General features: G+C 54.2%; 1 protein-coding gene across 1 annotated transcript; it reads right to left on the bottom strand.

Annotated features, from left to right (window-relative positions):
• Positions 1-9,832: 9,832 nt before the first annotated feature.
• Foxj1 (forkhead box J1) lies at positions 9,833-14,574 on the bottom strand. The gene is made up of 3 exons (XM_008831350.3): positions 14,459-14,574; positions 13,164-13,821; positions 9,833-11,566 (listed from the first exon to the last, which is right to left on the bottom strand). Exons 2-3 carry the CDS (start codon positions 13,650-13,652, stop codon positions 10,799-10,801), a joined length of 1,257 nt encoding a protein of 418 aa, XP_008829572.1. The 5' UTR covers positions 13,653-13,821; positions 14,459-14,574; the 3' UTR covers positions 9,833-10,798.
• Between the last annotated feature and the right edge of the window lie 3,016 nt (positions 14,575-17,590).

Genomic DNA, 17,590 nt, shown 5'->3' with positions numbered 1-17,590 from the left:
GGAGGCAGAGGCAGGCAGATCTCTATGAGTTCAAGGCCAGCCTGATCTACATAGTGAGTTCCAGGCCAGCTGGGAGCTGGGGCTACAGGGAGACCCTGTCTCAAAAAAGACCAAAAAAAAAGGAAAGAAAAAAGACAACTTACAAAGAAAACAGAAGGGGAAAGGAAGGAAATGGTGCCTAAAAGGTCACAACGCAGAGTCCAAGTGTGGGTACAGATCAGATCTGTAGCCTCTGTCTTCCTACCTGTTCTAGTTACTTTCTGTTGCTGTGACAACACTGACCAAAACCAACTTGGGGAGGAAAGGGTTTGTATCACTTACAGCTCACAGCCCATCACCAACAGGAAGCCAAGGCAGGAACTCAAGGCAGGAACCTGGAGGCAGGAACTGAAGCAGAGACCATGGAGGAATGCTGCTGACTGGCTTACTTCCTCTGGCTTCCCCAACTGCTGTCCTATGCAGCCCAGGCCCACCTGCCTAGGGATGACTCCCTCTGCCTTGGGCTGGGCCCTTCTATCCAAACAAAAATCAAGAAAATGTCCCACAGTCATGGCCACAGGCCAGTCCGATGAAGGAAATTCTTCAATTGAGATTCCCTCTTCCCAGGTGTCTCTGGTTGGTGTTGACAAAAGACTAACTAGCATACACAGTAGTGCATGCCTTCAATCCCAACACTGGAGAGGCAGAGGCAGGTGGATCTCTGCGAGTCCAAGGTTAGTCTGATTTACATAGTAAAACCTTGCGTGGAAACAGAGAAAAAGAGAAAAGTTAAGAAGATAACTTAGTGTGGTGGTCCACGCCCATAACCAGAGCATTCATGAGGTGGAGGCACCAGGATCAATTTCTTGGCTATATGGTAAGTTCAAGGCCAGCTTGAGTGATATGAGACCCTGTCTCAAAAAAAAAACAAAACAAGGAACTGAAGAGATGACTCAGTGATTAAAAGCACTAGCTGCTCTTGCAGAGGATCTGGGTTTGGTTCCCAGCACCTACATGGCAGCCAACAACTTTAACTCCAGTTCCAGGGAATCCAATGCCCTCTTCTGGCCTCCATGGACATTGCATGACATGGGTGCACCTATATACATGCAGGCAGAACACTTTAAGTAAAAATAAATATTGCCAGGCATGGTGGTGCACACCTTTAACCCAGGCAGAGGCAGGTGGATCTCTTCGGAATCAAGGCCAGCCTGGTCTACGTAGTCAGTTCTAGGCCAGCTGGAGCTATAGGGAGACTCAAAAAACCAAAAACCAAAAACCAAAATAAGAATAAATAAAAATTAAAACAAAAACAAAAACAGACCAACATGATGGCTCATGGGCTAGAGATACTTCCAAAAGCAAGACAATCTGAGTTTGATCCTAGGACCTCCCATAAATGGTAGAAGGAGAGAACTAATTCCACACAAAGTTGTCCCCTGACCTTCACATGCATGTTGTGGCATGGGTGTGTGCCCCCATCATACACACACACACACACACACACATACACACACCACCACCACCACCACCACCACCACCACCACCAATAATAATAAAATTCAAATTTAAATAGAGAGTTAAAAAGATTTGAAAGATTGGAGATGGAGATGTGGTTCATGAGTAGAGTGAAGCCCCAGATTTGATACCTTGCACTTTAAAAACAAACAAACAAACAAATAAACACATAAAGTATCAAAAGAAAGGCTCACTAGCTCCAGGTAGAAGACATCCTGGAGTGAGAGCAAAGCCAAGGAGACCAGGAAACCGGGCACCTGGTAGCATCTCCATCTGTGGGGTGGCTGAGCTGCTTCTGGGTAATGAAGGGGGAGTCCTAGGCAATTCTGCTCCCACAAGGGACCATGCATGCTGCACAGAGCACCGAGACTAGGAATTATGTCTGGGAGATTGCTCTTAAGGCTCCTTGCACTAAGTTGGGAAGGGCCCCAAGGTACATCCTGCTCATCTGTGTAGGCTGCTCTCCCCAGGATCCAAATGGACAAGGAAACAGGTGACCCCGTGAGCGCCTGCCCGTGTGTCCAGCATTCAGGATCCTGGCCTTCCTCCCCTGCAGCTAGGAATCCTGCCCTGTCCTGCTCCCCGATCTGAGTCCCTGAAGCTGGAAATAGAAGGTTCCTGGGGACCTGTCTGGCCTTTGCAGCTCTATCCCCCTCTCTGTTCCCTTCCCACTCCAGACCTTCCCTACCCCTTGGACCCTGCCATGCTGTCCACTAGCCCTGAGCTCTGACTTGTTCTTCCCTTCACCAGAGTGGCCCCACCTTGCATCCCCTTCCTCCCTTGACTTTCCTACCCCACTGAGACCCTCCTCTTTGCTAGCCACCCCCCCAATTCTCTCTGAGCTTCCAACTCCCTCAGTGTTTTGGTCCACGCTCTCCCACTATGGGCTCATATCTTCTCTAATCAGATGCACCCAGGTCTCCCCTCTTGAAGCCTTCTCACAGGCCTGTCTGTTACAGCCACTGTCCCCAGCCTCTCCTTCTTTGTTCCTTCTTTGCAGCTCTGAGTTTGGGGCCAGTACTCAGTGTCTGCCCCCTTCCACTTCTGTGCTAAGGAAACTGCCCTGTGGGAGGCCACAGGAAGCTCTGGGGTAAAGCTAACTTGGCTGGCCCCACTCTGGCCTCTCAGGAGTGTAGGGCCCAGTGACTCCCCTTCTGGGGCAGTGGGCGGAGCCTGTGGGAACAGGTGCGAGGGACTCCCCACCTGCCTTCTCAGCATCCACACTGCTGGGTTTTCTCCTCCTCCCCCAGCTTTGTTGGGTTCATCAGTTTGGGTCCTTTGCCTAATAGTGGACTTTCTGGAAGTTTCAGTTCTTGCTCTTTGTTCTCCCTGTTGTTGGTTCCCCAAAAGATCTCTGCTTTTTATCTTTGTGGTCCCTATGACCTGTCTGAGCTCTGGCTCTATTTCCTTCAGGTTTCTGACATCCACCTGCTAACAATGTGTCCTCTGAATGAGCTGGGGGACTCTCCTCAGACCCTGCTGTGCTGTCTGCTTTACTTATTATTCATATGATTATTCTTTTCTTTTTTCTTTTTTAAATAATGTATTTATTGTTTTTATTTTATGTGTGTAAGTGTATTGCCTGCATGTATGTAAGTGCACCCATATTGTACAATGCCCAGGGAGGTCAGAAGAGGGTGTCAGATTTCCTGGAACTGGAGTTACAGATGGTTGTCAACCACTATGAGGGTGCTGGGAACCAAACCCCGGTCCTCTGCAAGAACAGCCAGTGTTCTTAACTGCTGAGCCATCTCTCCAGTTCCTCTTTTCTTTTCTTTTCAGACTCATGCAGCCTAGGCTGACCTCTAACACACTATGTAGCCAAGGATAACCTTGAATTTCTGATCTTCCTGCCTGTACCTCTGAGTGTTGGATTGCAGGTGTGAACTACCATGTCAGGTTTATGAGATGGTGATGCTAGTGGCATGCTAGGCAAGCACTCTACCAACTGAGCCCTCGCCCCAGCACAGCATTACTCATTTCTGAGTTCAATGAGTATCTTCAAGCTGTCCTGCATTTTCTTCTCAAGTCTCATTGGAGATCATCTTGAGGAGTTATCTATTGGGAGGGTTCTGGAAGGAACCAGATGGGGCCGGTTGAGTTGGTGGAACACTCTGATTGGCATCAGCCACCAGTGACCCATTGCCAGCTGTGGGGCCACCCCACACCAAAGTTAAGGGTGACACAATGAACTTAGTTTCCTTCTCTACAAGATGAAGGTGCTCGGCCTGCCGGGGGCTGCCCTGTGTGGAACTGGGTGTCCTGATGCCTGCTGTCTGTTCCACCCACCCTCCCCATGCTTCCTGGTTTCAGAAGAGCCTGCCCACAGGGGCCTTGAACATTTGAGCAGGGGCAGGGGTGGGGCATCGCTCTCTTTGCAAGTGACCCACATCTCTCTGGGTCCAATTGGGGGCAGTCTGACTACGTCTCCATTTCCCTGCTCTCTAGCTGAGATCCCCCCCTGCCGCCCCCAATGCCTTACTCCCTCCAGTAAAACTCACATGTGAACAAGGGAGCTACAGTGATCTGGATAAGGAATGTTTGAGGAGGTTCCCACATGTGCCCACCCGTCCCCAATCCTGCTCCAGACACTCAAACAGTCCCTACCAAGCCAGTGTTAATCATACACACATTTTTGTTTTGTTTTGTTTTTTTGGTCTTTTTGAAGCAGGGTCTCCCTGTAAGCCCCAGCTGTCCTGGAACTCACTATGTAGACCAGGCTGGCCTTGAACTCACAGAGATCCGCCTGCCTCTGCCTCCCAAGTGCTGGGACTACAGGCATGCGCCACCACGCCCGGCATATTTTGTATTTTTGAGACAGGGTCTCTGTGTAGCCTGGGCTGGCCTGAAACTCACTGTGTAGACCAGGCTAGCTTGAACTCACAAAGATCTGCCTGCCTCTGCCTCCTGAGTGCTGGGATTAAAAGTGTACAAGAACATTCCTGGGCTTGGTCTTGAACTTTGTATCCTCCTGTTTTTGCCTTCCAAGCACTGGGATTAGAAGTGTATGCCAACAAGACTGATTTATTCAGTGTTGGGGATCAAATCCAGAGAGGGCTTTTTTTTTTTTTTTTTGGTCTTTTTTCAGACAGGGTCTCCCTGTAGCCCCAGCTGTCCTGGAACTCACTATGTAGACCAGGCTGGCCTTGAACTCACAGAGATCCGCCTGCCTCTGCCTCCTGAGTGCTGGGATTAAAGGCGTGAGCCACCATGCCCGGCCCAGGGAGGGCTTTATACACACTATGCAAACAGTCTACCAACTGAGCCCCAGCCCCAGCTCCACTAGGGCTCATCTATGACCAAATGCCAGATGCTGGGGCCCTCAGGTTCTTCCTGGGTCTCCCCTATCCTTGGCATAGAATGTTGGGCCTCTGGGCCTGGTCAGCCAGGGTCATAGAGGTGTCAGGTTCAAAAGCCTCAGGCCCTGTCCTATCCAGGTGCATGTGGGATGGGGCTAAATGAGGACAGCTGACCTGGGCACAGTTGTCCTGGTGACCTTGTGGTGGGGATACAAATGGGTGAAGAGCTCCCTTGCTGACCCTGTGGGTTCGGATGGAGTGGCTTCCCCACACCAGCCCTGTCTCTTGGTCTTCTGTAGTTCCCACTCCCTCCCAGGAGAACTAGAGACCAGAAGGAGCAGGTAGAGATGAGTCCCTACCTCCCTCCTTTCCTCCAGTGAGCCTTCCTCCCTACTCACCTGGCTTACCTCTTCCCCAGAACCTGAGCAGGGCAGCTTCAGTCAACATTCAAGGCCTCCACTGCCTCTTCCACAAAGAACCCAGATATACAAGGTCAACAAATAGGCCTCTACCTCGGCTTCCACAAGGCACATAGGGTTTGCCTGCACATTTTCCCTGGACCTGGAATGCCTTTGCCCCAGCCTGTGCACGCCCTTAGGTCAAGCCATAGCTTTCAAAGTTTTAGGAATGTCCTCAGCCCATGCCGTGGAAACCCCTTGGTGTCTGTTACTGAGAGCATTTTGCCAAGGCTACTTTGCTGTTTTTCATCCAGCAATTTGTTCATTCATACATCACACATTCATTCAGTATTCAACAAGCTGGCCACCATGTTTGATGCTTCCTATGTAGGACTGGGCAGGATAGATAGCTCATCTTGCCCACAGGACTCTGCCGTGTAGGGATGGGGTATGTGAAACTCTTTACTTGACTTTACCCTATTTGGCTCAGCTGAGACACTATTTGCTTAGGGAAAGTTGGAAGGAAGCTTGACACTATGTGGGAACAGGGCAAGGGGGCAGGGCATCCTGGGGGACAGGGGTACTGGGAGAGCCCATGAGTGGGGCTGGGCAAGGAGCAAACATTTGGCAACTTCCTGGCCCCAGCTCAATTCCATGGACAAACAGTGGTGCTGGGAGAGCTGCTGGTGTCTTGGGCTTCAGAAGACCTTCAGGGATGTGGGTGTGGACAGGGTGGGCTGATGAAGGCTCTATCTGATTCCTGGGAGGCTTGCTTTTCTGGGAGCTCAGCTGAACTGCCTCTCCAGCGAGAAAGACAGTTGGGCCTTGGACCTCATGCTCCAATCCTGCCTCAGCCTCCCACCCTGCCTTAGATAGGAGCAGATGGAGGGCTGGGCACATCTGTTAAGGACTGAGGGCGAGCCAGAGGGGCCAGCAGGGAAGAGTCCCCAGGTGTTCCCCTTTGGTTACTGCACACCCTGCACCTGTCCTTGCCTAGCCTGCTCAGGCTAGTTGGCTTCTGGGGGCCTGTTCACAGGGGACATTCAGGCCCCAGCTTGCCCGCCTGTCCAGGTGGCTCTGACCTGTCCCACTTGGAAGAAGCAGAAGGAGATGGACACATGTCCCTCAGGAGGAAGGCAACCCCCTTGGCCCCCCTAGGGCTTCTGTGTACTTCATCTCCAGCCACTCTGTGGTTCACACTGCTTAGAACCAAAGGCCCCTTCCCTGCCTGACATCTTCCCCTCCCCCCCTCAGGTGTCACCTGTGTTTTCCTTCTCCCCACACAAGAATGTGTCAGCAGGACCTGGGCTACTGTCCTATCCCATTGTTAACTAGGCCCCACTTCCCCATCCCAAAGGGCAGGCCCAGGCCTGTCCCAAAGGGCCAGCCTACTACCCCCTGCAGGAGTCCAAATACACCTGTTTACCTTTGAGTCTCAGCCCAGGATGGAGCAGCACCTGACTCCTGACCAGCTCCCACTTCCTTCCCACTCTGCTGCCCTCTTCACAAGCCAGCTGGGGAGGGATGGGTGTCTGTGTGAAGCCCAGGGCTGGGGATAGGGGGAGGGTGAATCCTATTCTGGGCCCTCCAGGTCTAGCTCAGCTCTGCAGGGGGCCTGCCAGTTTGCTACAGGAGAGCATTATGAGTGACAAAGAGTACCCCAGGGGACTTCCAGATGACAGCCACTAGACCCCAAGGCAGCTTGTGGAACAGGAAGTATTTTGTTCCAAGAGTGAGGGGGGCAAAGTCCAAGCCTTTCTTCTGATGTCACATTCCTAACTGGTGGAGCTGGAGTATGTGGGGGAGGGAGAAAGGGGGAAAGCAGGAAGTTTGGGGACTGGGGACTGGAGGGTTGGCTCCTTGTTTTGGGAGAAGGCTCCCCCGAGTACTTGAGAATGGAAAGGTTCAGGGACTGGTCCTTGAAAAAATGGGGCTTGCAATCTACAAAGTGGGCTGGTAGTGAGGGCCTGGTATCTAAGTTTGTTGGAAGGAAGAATGGAAAGTTCAAGGCCTCCCTGGGCTACAGAGTGAGTTCAAGGCTAGCGGGAGTGACTTTGTGAGACCCTGTCTCAAAATTTAAAAAACAAAAACAGCTGGGTGTGTTGGTGCACACCTTTAATCCCAGCACTCTAGAGGCAGAGGCAGAGGCAGGTGGATCTCTGTAAAACTGAGGCCAGCCTGGTCTACACAGCAAGTACCAGGTCAGCTGGGGCTACAGGGAGATCCTGTCTCAAAAAAGGCCCAAAACAACACCATATAAAACAAAACAAAACAAAAACCTGTTGAGTATATGGCTTGATGGTAGAGTGGTTTCCTATAGTGTGTGAGGCCCTGGGTCCAAACAAACAAACAGCAACAAAACAAATAGAAAAATAAAAACAAACCCATAAGTTAAGTGTTGAGAATGTTGTGAAGAAATCAGAAGTCTTGTGCACTGCTGAGGGAGATAGAACACAAAATAGCTGCTCAAAAAAACAAACAAACAAAAAAATCAAGCACGAAACTGCCATATGATCCAGCAGTTCAACTTCTGAGTGTGTGGAGGAACCTGCTCCGAGAACCCGAGTCCTGAGCTCAAGGTCACACAGCATGATGCAAAGGCATCATAAGTTCTTGGCCTGTGATGCTGGTATAGAAAGAGGCTCAGTTTGCAGAGCTCTGTGGAGGAGTTGGGATGATCATGCTGATGAATTTCTGATTTTGATGGTGGTACTGGGATTTGCATGTGTCCTTTTTGTTTTGTTTTGTTTTGTTTTGTTTTGAGACAGGGTCTCACTGTAACCCCAGCTGACCTGGAACTCCCTGTGTAGATCTGCATGCCTCTGCCTCCAGAGTGCTGGGATTAAAGGCATGTGCCACCACACCAAGCTGTATTCTAACAGATCATGGGTTAGCTGAGATTAAGGTTCTGCCTCTGCCTCCCAAGTGCTGGGATCAAAGGTGTGCGCCACCATGCCCGTTTTTGGCTTATTATTTTTTTTTTATGTGTATGAGTGTTTTGCCTGCATGTGTGTAAGTGCATCTGTGTTGTGCTATGCCCACAGAGGTCAGAGGAGGGCGTTGGATTCCCCTAGAACTGGAGTTACGATGGTTGTTAACTGTGTGGGTGCTGGGAATTGAATCAGGGGCCTCTGCAACAGCAGATAGTGCTCTTAACCACTGAGCCATCTCTCCAATCTCCAACATATGGAGACTTTAAAAGAAAATATCGATGCTGGGTCCCATAAGAGTCTGGTCTAATTGGTCTAGGGTGCAGTCTGTGCATAGAAATTTCCAGAGTCCTGAGCAACTGCCAAGTGTAGCCAAGAGCACATACTTCATTGTGCTGTTTCTTTGGCCTGTACTCATCCAGGGGTGGTCCTGTCTCCCCCTGACTTTGCCCTTCTTTTTCTCAGGATAGGCCCGGGGCAGGCAGTAACTCGCCCTACTGTCAGGGTATGTCCACCTTGGCCAGGGCTGGAGGCTGATTCTAAGGGGCTAATGGAGAAGGCTGGAGCCTGCTTTGTTCTTCTAATGCTGTGGCCAGGAAGGAGGGTGGGGTAGGTAATGTGGGGGAGGTGGTGTGGAGTACAAGCTTTGTTGGGGGAGCCCCTTCCGTATTCTGTGTAAAGGGAAATGGGCTCAGTAAGGCCCCAACCCTCCTGCCCTGCAGTGTGTGAGCCCTTCTGAAATATTTGGAATAATTAACAAATGAAAGCCGCAAGTTCGTCAGGAGAATGCCAGGCTGGCCTGTGGCCAAACTCAAGGACTGAAAAAGAAAAGGGACAAGGGGATAAAAGGGTCCACAGAGGCCGGGCAGGATTGCTCCCCACGGCACTGGGCTGTGCTTCTCCGTGTGTGTTCATGTGCTCACAGGGAGGGGCTGGCTTCGAGAATGCTATGGGATGTTATGTGGGGTTCAGTGGGGGCTGAATAGGGAGATACATTCCCAGGCAAACAAATCTAAGGTGTGAGAATTGAAAGGTATATATTCTGTGCCTCAGTTTTGCCATCAGAATTCTCGTAGCCAGACTCTTCACAGTAAGGTCTAGGGAGGAGGATCTAAGCACTGAGTGCTCATTCTCTGGGGGCCTCCCTTCTTCCTAAGCCTGCACTGGACTGTGTCTGGTAAACGCAGAGTGGGGAGTAGAGCCCTGAGGCTGCGGCTTCTCTGACTTCAGCCCTTGTCCCTTCAAGGAGAGACTGAAGGAGGGTAGTACTGGAAACAGGCCCAGGTCAGGGATGCGGACTTGGGCGGGCGAGCCTGGGCAGGCCCTCTCGTGGTGGGGGATGGCTTGAACCAGGGCACACTGGCCTTTGTGAATCCCTGGGGTGAGGTGGTGCCAACCTCTTTCTTGTCTCTTGCTCCCCTGAGGCTGTGGGCACAACTCTCCCATTGCACAGATGGAGGCGCTGAGGTCTGGAATGCACAGGCTCCTGAGAAAGCCACCTCTGGGCCCTTTCCTTCCCAGGGACACAGGTCAAGGGGAGTTCCTCAAGAGTTCCCCACCTTCCGGACCATATCCCCCTTGGCAGATGTATTTGAAGAAAAGTACTTAACACCTCCCCCTAAAGCCACCGCAACTTGGCTATCTCCTTCCCCAAACAAACTGTAAGGAGGACCATGTTCAGATTTTCAAAAATTTTATTTCCAAAATTTTTTATTGTAAAGAACTTTCCATGAAAAATGTTAAATTGCCCCACGTGGAGGGTAGATGTGGGTCCCAGCCCCAGGGGTCAGGATGGAGTGAGACCTGGCTCCCTGCTAACACAGGCAGGGATATAGGGCTGCCTCTTTCCTGTTCCAGTGTTTCCAGCAAGCTGGGCGTCCCTCCCAGTTAAGTCTTAGCTATAGCTATACTCACTACATTAGTCCATCTGTCTGTCCTCCCACCCTGCAGCTGGACTGCCCCAACCTCCCCCCCAAACCCCGACTTCCTGCTGCTCTCAGCCTCAAGTCAGGCTCCAAGATTTATAGTTTCCCTTCTACCCCTAAGGATGGGGCCAGGTAAAGGCCCTAAAGGCCTTAGGAAACATCTTGCCCCACCTTGCTGCCTCCTCTCTGTTCCCCTCCCCCAGTCCATCTCCTGCCAGCTCCTCTCCAGTCAAGGCTGCCAGGGGCCCCTGGGGAGGCTCTGCCAGGAGGGGCCTCCAGGGGGTTAATTTGCAGTCATCTAATTAGCATTTGTTGTACCTGGGAACTTTCTCTAGATAGAGACCTGGGGAAGCAGGAGTGAGCAGGTGAGGTGGAGCAGAGCTCTGATGAAGGCCTGTTCTGTTCCTCCCTGGTGTGGCAGGGGCCCTCCAGGCCTCAGCTCTCATGGTGCAGAGCCCTTGTTTTGCCAGTTCTTAGGGTTGAAGGAATATGGATCAATGAAACACTGTGTGTATGGGTGGCAGGGAGGGAGGTGCTGATGAGGGGAGGCAGCAATTCTGGTCCTAGGCCCCTGGATCCCAGCCTTTCGGGCTTGAATGTGAGGACACCCTAGCAGCAGTGTGACCTCCTGGAGCCAGCCTTCAGAGACCTGGCCCAGTCCCTGCCAGAGATGTCCATAGGCCTGTCTTGAGGAGCAGTTCTGGGCCCTGACTTGGGCACTGTCCAGAGATGGGGTGGGGCCTGGACTCTTACAAGAAAGCACCCACGCTGGCCCAGTCCTGCAGGTCAGCGGCCAGGCTGGCATCCCCTGCTTCAAAGAGGGGCTCTGGGGGCAGGCAGCTACTACCGTTCTCATCCCAGGGATGCTGCAGGAAGGTTGTGGCCAGGAAGGTCTCATTGAAGTCCAGGCTGTCCACAGCCTGCTCTACAGGAGGTCCCCAGGTAGTGGGGCAGTCGATGTGGCGGCCATGGACAGTAAGGTCCACGTCCCCATGAGAGGCGGGGCTCAGTGGTGGACTTAGCTCCAGGGCTTCCAGTGAGCTCAGCTCCCCACCCAGAGTGCCAGCCTCAAAGATGGCCTCCCAGTCAAAGTTGCCTTTGAGAGGTTCCAGCTCACCCTGCTCCTCCTGGGTCAGCAGCAATGTGCTGGGGGGCCGCAAGACCTTGGCCACCCGCTTAGGCAGCGGCTGCTTGCGCTTATGCCCCAGCCTGCCCTCTCCTGTGCCCCAGCCTGCCTCCCCTGTGGCCTCCTCAAACTCCTGCAGCAGCTGCTGGGCCTCCGCATTCACGGTCAGAGGTCCACCCCAGGGGGCAGTGCTGGGCTCCTGTGAGGCCTGGCGGGCAAAGGCTGGGTGGATATGGACGGGGGGTAGCCGCCGCTTCTTGAAGGCCCCACTGAGCAGGCGCTCTGCATATTGGGGGTCAATGCGCCAGAAGCCCCCCTTGCCGGGCTCATCCTTCTCCCGAGGCACTTTGATGAAGCACTTGTTCAGGGACAGGTTGTGACGAATGGAATTCTGGGCACAAGCAGAGAACAAGAAAGAACAGCTGGATCAGATGGGCAGCAGTGGAGAGGCACCCAGGCCTCCTGCATCATAACCCCTGCATCTTTTCTCTAATGGGGGAGGTGCCCTGACCAGGCAGCTGTAACTCAGAGACTCTGGGACACCAGCCACAGGGCATGGGGGAGCTTGGAGTACGCGTGGGGGGGCGTCGCTTTTGTTCTCTGTTGCCAGGATATCTGTCTGCTCAGTCATCCGAGCTCTGAGCCACAGGGTGGCTGTCAGTGCCACCCCCTGTGGCCCTCCCTCCTTCCCTTACCCTGTTGCTTGCAGCCCCTGGCCAAATCCCTCAGCTCCCCCAGGGCCTGGACTGCCATCTCTGTCCGCTGGCTGGTCTTCTCTGTTTGTGAAGTGAGTGGGTCAAGGGAGAGGGTTTGGTGCCCAAGGATTGTATGTGTGTGTGTGTGTGTGTGTGTGTGTGTGTGTGTGTGTGTGTGTGTGATGGGAGGATCTGGTGACTCCTTGTTTGTGGAGCCGGCTGCTGGCCTTCACCCACCACAGCCTTCTCTTCCCACCCCAGGTTCAGTTGATTATTACCCAGCCAAGAGCATAAGGCTCATTTCTTGGGCCTGAGCTGCACAGGCCTAGGGTAGGGAAAGGATAGGGTGGAGTCCCAGGATTAGGGACATTTGGGATAGCTTGGGACTGAGATCTTGTACCCTGACTCCCGAAGTACCCCAGGGATGAGTGGGCAACCTTAGGCCTCTGCCTACAGCAACTCCCAGATTCCGATGTTGGGAGACTTTCAGAGCAATATTCTCGGCCTCAAACCCACCACCCTGCTGCCTCCATTCTTAGGTGCTTAGTTCTGTCCACACCATGCTGGGACACAGGGGTCCAGTTTGGAATAGCAGGGCAGGTGGGTGGGTAGTGGGTGCCCCCAATGGTCAGCAAGGCTGGGATGTTTACATGGAGGTCTGGGCCCCTTGGCTGCTCTGTGCCAGGTTCCGGAGACTTGGAACATGAAGCCTGTGTAGCAGCAGAGCCCCTGTGGAAAGCACCTGGTGCAGGTAATTGTCCCCCCAGGGAGGCTGGCTGAGAAGGGGGGTGGTGATGGAAGTAGGAAACAGGGGAAGAGTTGAGGTGGGGGCTGGGTCAGTGGCTTTAGGATGACCTCATGACCCCTCCACCTGGACAACTGATCTTCACCCACAGGGCTCATCTCTGCCCTACTCTCTGAGCCAATTTACAGGGTGAAGAACACTGGGTTCCATTTCTGAGTTCAGTTCTGACCAACTGTCCTTGGTAGAATAGTGTCTAGGAATTCTAGGACTTGGGATAAGAATGTGCCCTTAGCCCATCATCCTCCCTGGAGACTAAAGGTGACTGCTGGATGAATATGCCCTCCTCAACCCCACCCCCCTTCGCTCCATATCTGGCCCCCTAAAGCCCTCAGGGCCCAGGACATTCTCCCTCCTTCCTCTCTGAGGTTTCAAGCAGTGGGCAGGGCACAGCCAGATGCCTCCTGGGCCTCGTAGATTTGGGATGAGGGTCCAGCTGAGATGCAGGGAGGAGACAGTGGGAAGGGAGCGGCCACCCGCACCTCCCCTACCTGCCAGGTGGGATCAGCGTGGCGGAAGTAGCAGAAGTTGTCCGTGATCCACTTGTAGATGGCCGACAGGGTAATCTTGGTGGCCTTGCTGGCCTGCATGGCCATGCAGATGAGCGTGGCGTACGAGTAGGGCGGCTTCACGTGCGGGTTGGTGGTATAGTCCACGTCGTCGGGGGGCGGGGCCTGCAGCCCCGGGGGCGCGCTTCGCGACGAGGTGGGCTTGCCTGGCGTGTGCGGCTGCCCGAGGCTGGCGGGGTCGGCCGCGAGGGGCGACCCGGGAGCCACGCAGCCCGGCACCTGGTGGTAGCCGTGGGGGTCAGTGACCCCCGGGGGCAGGGTGGGGGCCTTGGCGTTGAGAATGGAGAATTCCTGCAGCCACTGCAGGCTGGTCAGGCTATCATCCAGGGCATCGGGCTCCTCCATGCCGGCCTCGGGCCGGGCCTCCTCCGCTGGCCCTGCTCCGGAGAGGCGCAGCCAGCTTTGCGCCATGTCTGCGGGGACGCTCCGAGGGGGCGGTCACCATCCACGGGCTGAGCCGGGGTGGCCCTCTGCGCTCTCCGGTCCGCTGGCACCCGCGGCTTGGGTTACACGGCCTCTGGAACGCGCACTTCCATCCCGCGACCCAGGGGTCGCCTCTTCCGAATACCAAAGCGGGGGCCTGCGGGAGCACGGCGGGGCTGAGCGCTGTCCCTGCAAGCCCGAGGGGAGGGCGTGCGCCTAGGGAGGGTGCCTCACCACTTTCGCCCCTGCGACCCTCAGCGAGGCCCAGCCCGGCCCCGCCACTCCACCTCTCCATCTGCCCTTCGAGGTTTCATTGGCCACGACAAAGGAAGCGAGTTGGGCGGCCCAGCGCGTTCTCCCAGAAGTGGGAAATGCGGATTTCCCGCCCGGAAAAGAGAGATATAGAGATAGATAGATGATGATAGATAGATAGATAGATAGATAGATAGATAGATAGATAGATAGATAGGGAGGAGAGAGAGATAGATAGAGAGGAGAGAGAGAGATAGAGAGGAGAGAGAGAGAGAGAGAGAGAGAGAGAGAGAGAGAGAGAGAGAGAGAGCGAGAGAGCGCTAAGGGGCTGGATAGGGAGGTCGTCCGATCCTTGAAGAGATACTAGGATGAAGTTCCGGGAAAGGAAGGAAATAGGACAGAGAGTTGTGGAGGGGCGGGAAGCGAGTTCCCCCAAAGTCCTCGGCTGTCAGCCGCTGGCCCCATCACTTCCGTCGGGGACCGCGGATGTCCAGAGGGTGCCGACGCCCTGCCGGTGCCCCGCAGCCTTCCCGGTTCCTTACCTGGCTCCGAGCGCAGCCCGGCCAGAGAAAGGTTCTGGAAGTTCCTCCCACCTCCCGCGGCTCTCTGTCCCCAGCTCGAGGGCTCTGCCGGGGACCCTCTTGCCCCCCACCCCCGGCCGGACAGCGCTTCTCTGAGCGTCGGCGGCCGGGGGACTGGCATTAAATAGACGCTCGGAAGGCTTCTCCTGCTGCCATGGCGACGCTCCGCCCCTATAAACAGCTTCCGCCACTGCCATTGGCCAGCACGTCTCCAAGGAGACCGCGGGCCTTAGCTGCTCTCTCGGGCCGCAACTCTCTGGAACTCCCTCCTTCGGCCGACCTCTCCCGCGCCACCCAGCCCCCTACCCGCCACCTTGGCCCGGCCGGACTCGGCGCATTCCCGCCCGAGGGCCCCGCGCTAGGGACGAGCGCGCGCGGCTCCCGCCCGAGGCCCCGGGAACCGTCAGCGCCCCTGAAGCCCCTCCCCCACGCCTGGGGGTTGATGCTCAGAGGCATTGACCGCTCCGCGGGGCCGGGCCCCCGGGTCCTGGGGACCAAGTCACAGGGAACTGTGTCCTCCCCGGGCTGCGAGTGGCCTTGTCAGTTTCTGCGGCCTTTCCTCGCTCCAAACTCCGGGTGTCTTCCCCGGGGCCGGTCTCTGATGCCACCTGTCGCTTATATCCGCAGAAATGGCCACGCGGTTCTCAGACACACCGAGGCGGATAGGGTGACCCCACTCTCCCGGTAAGCAGCTCCCGCACTCCTGCTCAAGTTCCCAGAAACTGGCACCCCAGCGGAATCTGCCCGGGTGTCTTTCCTTCCAGACGCCTAGGAAGCAGGGCCAGTGAGTAAACTTGCCAAATTCCTTTAGGGAGGCCACTTGCTCTGTTAATTGAACCAGGAACTAGTTAGGTGACAGGAACTAAGACCGCAGGGACATTGGGCCCTGGCCTTCCCTGCTGTCACCAGCTTTCCTGTTCTTTAATTATTGAGGAGCTGTACTGTTGGAAGTTCTCCGGTTTAGGGCAGCTGCAAAGGCAGGTAGGGCTCTGTCCAGCCAGGAATGGAGCTGGGGCCAGAGGCTTTGTGCACAGTCTATGCAGAAGTTTCTGCCAGGCAGTGGGCTCCCACCCAAAAGCATGCCTCTCCCATTCCTCCACTCGAGATCTATTCAATAAAAAAATTTTTTTTGGTCTTTTTGAGACGGTCTCCCTGTGGCCCCAGCTGTCCTAGAAATCACTATGTAGACCAGGCTGGCCTTGAACTCACAGAGATCCGCCTGCCTCTGCCTCCCGAGTGCTGGGATTAAAGGCGTGCACCACCACGCCCGCCCAGCGAATAAAAATATTTAAGGGCACTGCAGCCACTCAGATTGAAATTTCACAAATGAACCCACTTTGTAGCTAACTGTTCTCCTTCCCTTGTAAACAGTTTTATTCACTTTTAAATCATGCAGCAATCCATAAATATTGCATCCTTGATGTCCCCACTGTAGTGTGCCCACAAGTGTACTCTAGAGTGTGAAGGGTACACAGACAGGACACAGTACACGCACGCACGCACACACCAGGTGTGCAGGCCCTAAACAGTAAGCAACCAGCATGCCAACACCAAGTGGACAGGACTAGCTCTCCAGTGAGATGGCTTAGTGTTTGGGTCTGTGCCCAGGAGATGCCCCAGGTGGTGGGATGGAATTGGGCAAAGCAAAAGGTTCTTAGAGGAAACCAAGATTACTACAGCATCCTGGACCACGGAAAAGTGCACGTCTAGTATGGCAAGGAGTCAAAGGCCCTCCAGGAGCTGCTGGGACCCATTCCACTCTTGGGCAAATGCCGACAAGGTGCCTGTGTCTATAAACAATGGGCTGAGTTAGGAGGGTGGCAGCTGACTGAGGCCCACCCTCGTGAATGGGCTATTTCTGCCTGCCAAAACCTAAAGGAAGGTATGTGTGTGTGGAGGCACTGAGCAAGGCAGTAAAAGGTATGCTAACCTAGGTGTCTTGGTTATGGAGTTGAAGGGGAACAGAGCATTTGCTGTGAGGAAGGGGAAAGGGCTGACTGTAATGGCTTTTTCTAAGGCTTCCTGGCCACTGTGGCTACTGTTTACCTGACTCTCCTTCATCTCAGCTACTTCCCCCTCCTCCCAGTCACACCACACTGAGAATACTGCTTACCTACTGCCTGCCAGGGAAGGGGGTGGGTCTGTGTGCCACCACCCAGGCTCTGGGAGCTTGCCTGTTGCTTGCTGCTTCACACTTTAAGTATGGTTATTGCTCAACTTATACTGGTTGAACCTTAAATATGAAAGGGGCTGTCAGAATGCTGAAGGAAGGAAAGGGCAGCTAGTAGGTTTAGAATGGCAGAGTATGCCACGGTACTCAGAGGGTGACAGTGGGAACTCAAGCTCAGCCTGTGGCAGCTCAGGCAGGACTGGACTCCCACTAGAGGTATGACAGTACCACACTTCTGGTATGGGACACAGGAAATACAGAGAGCAGTGTAGTAGCGCATGCCTGTAATCCCAGTGCTTGGCAGGCAGAGGCAGGAGGGTCAGGAGTTCAGTCATCCATAGTTACATAGTGAATTAGAGGCCAGACTCCCCCACCTCTGCCTAGCACCCAGGCAAAAAACTCTCTCCTGGGCACCAGTCTCCTTTTTTGGAAAGCTTAACACTTGCAAAACCTAAGCCCCATCTCTCACTTTCACAACTGTGTCTAATCCTGATTCCCAAACATCTCATGCTCCACTAAACACCTTTTCCAACAGTCAGTGGACAGCTATCTACCCTGAAGACAAGTGGAATCCACTGAGCTGAAAAAGGTGTGACACCCAGCAATTCCGGCCAGGCTTTGTCTGAAAGCTGACTGGGATGGCATCTCTAAATCACTAGGGGGAGGCTACCCCCTCATCTATCAGCAGATTTGAAAGGCAGGGTGGGGAGGGGCTCCCACTCTAGCTCCCAGCCTGCTGCCGGTCCTGGGTCCTCCACCACTTCCTTTGGTGATCCTGAACACCAGTTTGAGAATCACTGGTCCACAGCTCTTAGCCTAGTTCTTCAGCTATTAAAAAAAGGAGTGGAGAGGGTTTGGGGATTTAGCTCAGTGGTAGAGTGCTTGCCTAGCAAGTGCAAGGCCCTGGGTTCAGTCCTCAGCTC

The sequence above is a fragment of the Nannospalax galili genome, unplaced genomic scaffold (genome assembly GCF_000622305.1).
Source record: "Nannospalax galili isolate Female #2095 unplaced genomic scaffold, S.galili_v1.0 scaffold634, whole genome shotgun sequence".
Classification (NCBI taxonomy): Eukaryota; Metazoa; Chordata; class Mammalia; order Rodentia; family Spalacidae; genus Nannospalax; species Nannospalax galili.
The sequence above is the reverse complement of the archived record's forward strand: the minus strand, read 5'-3'. Positions and strand labels throughout refer to the sequence as shown.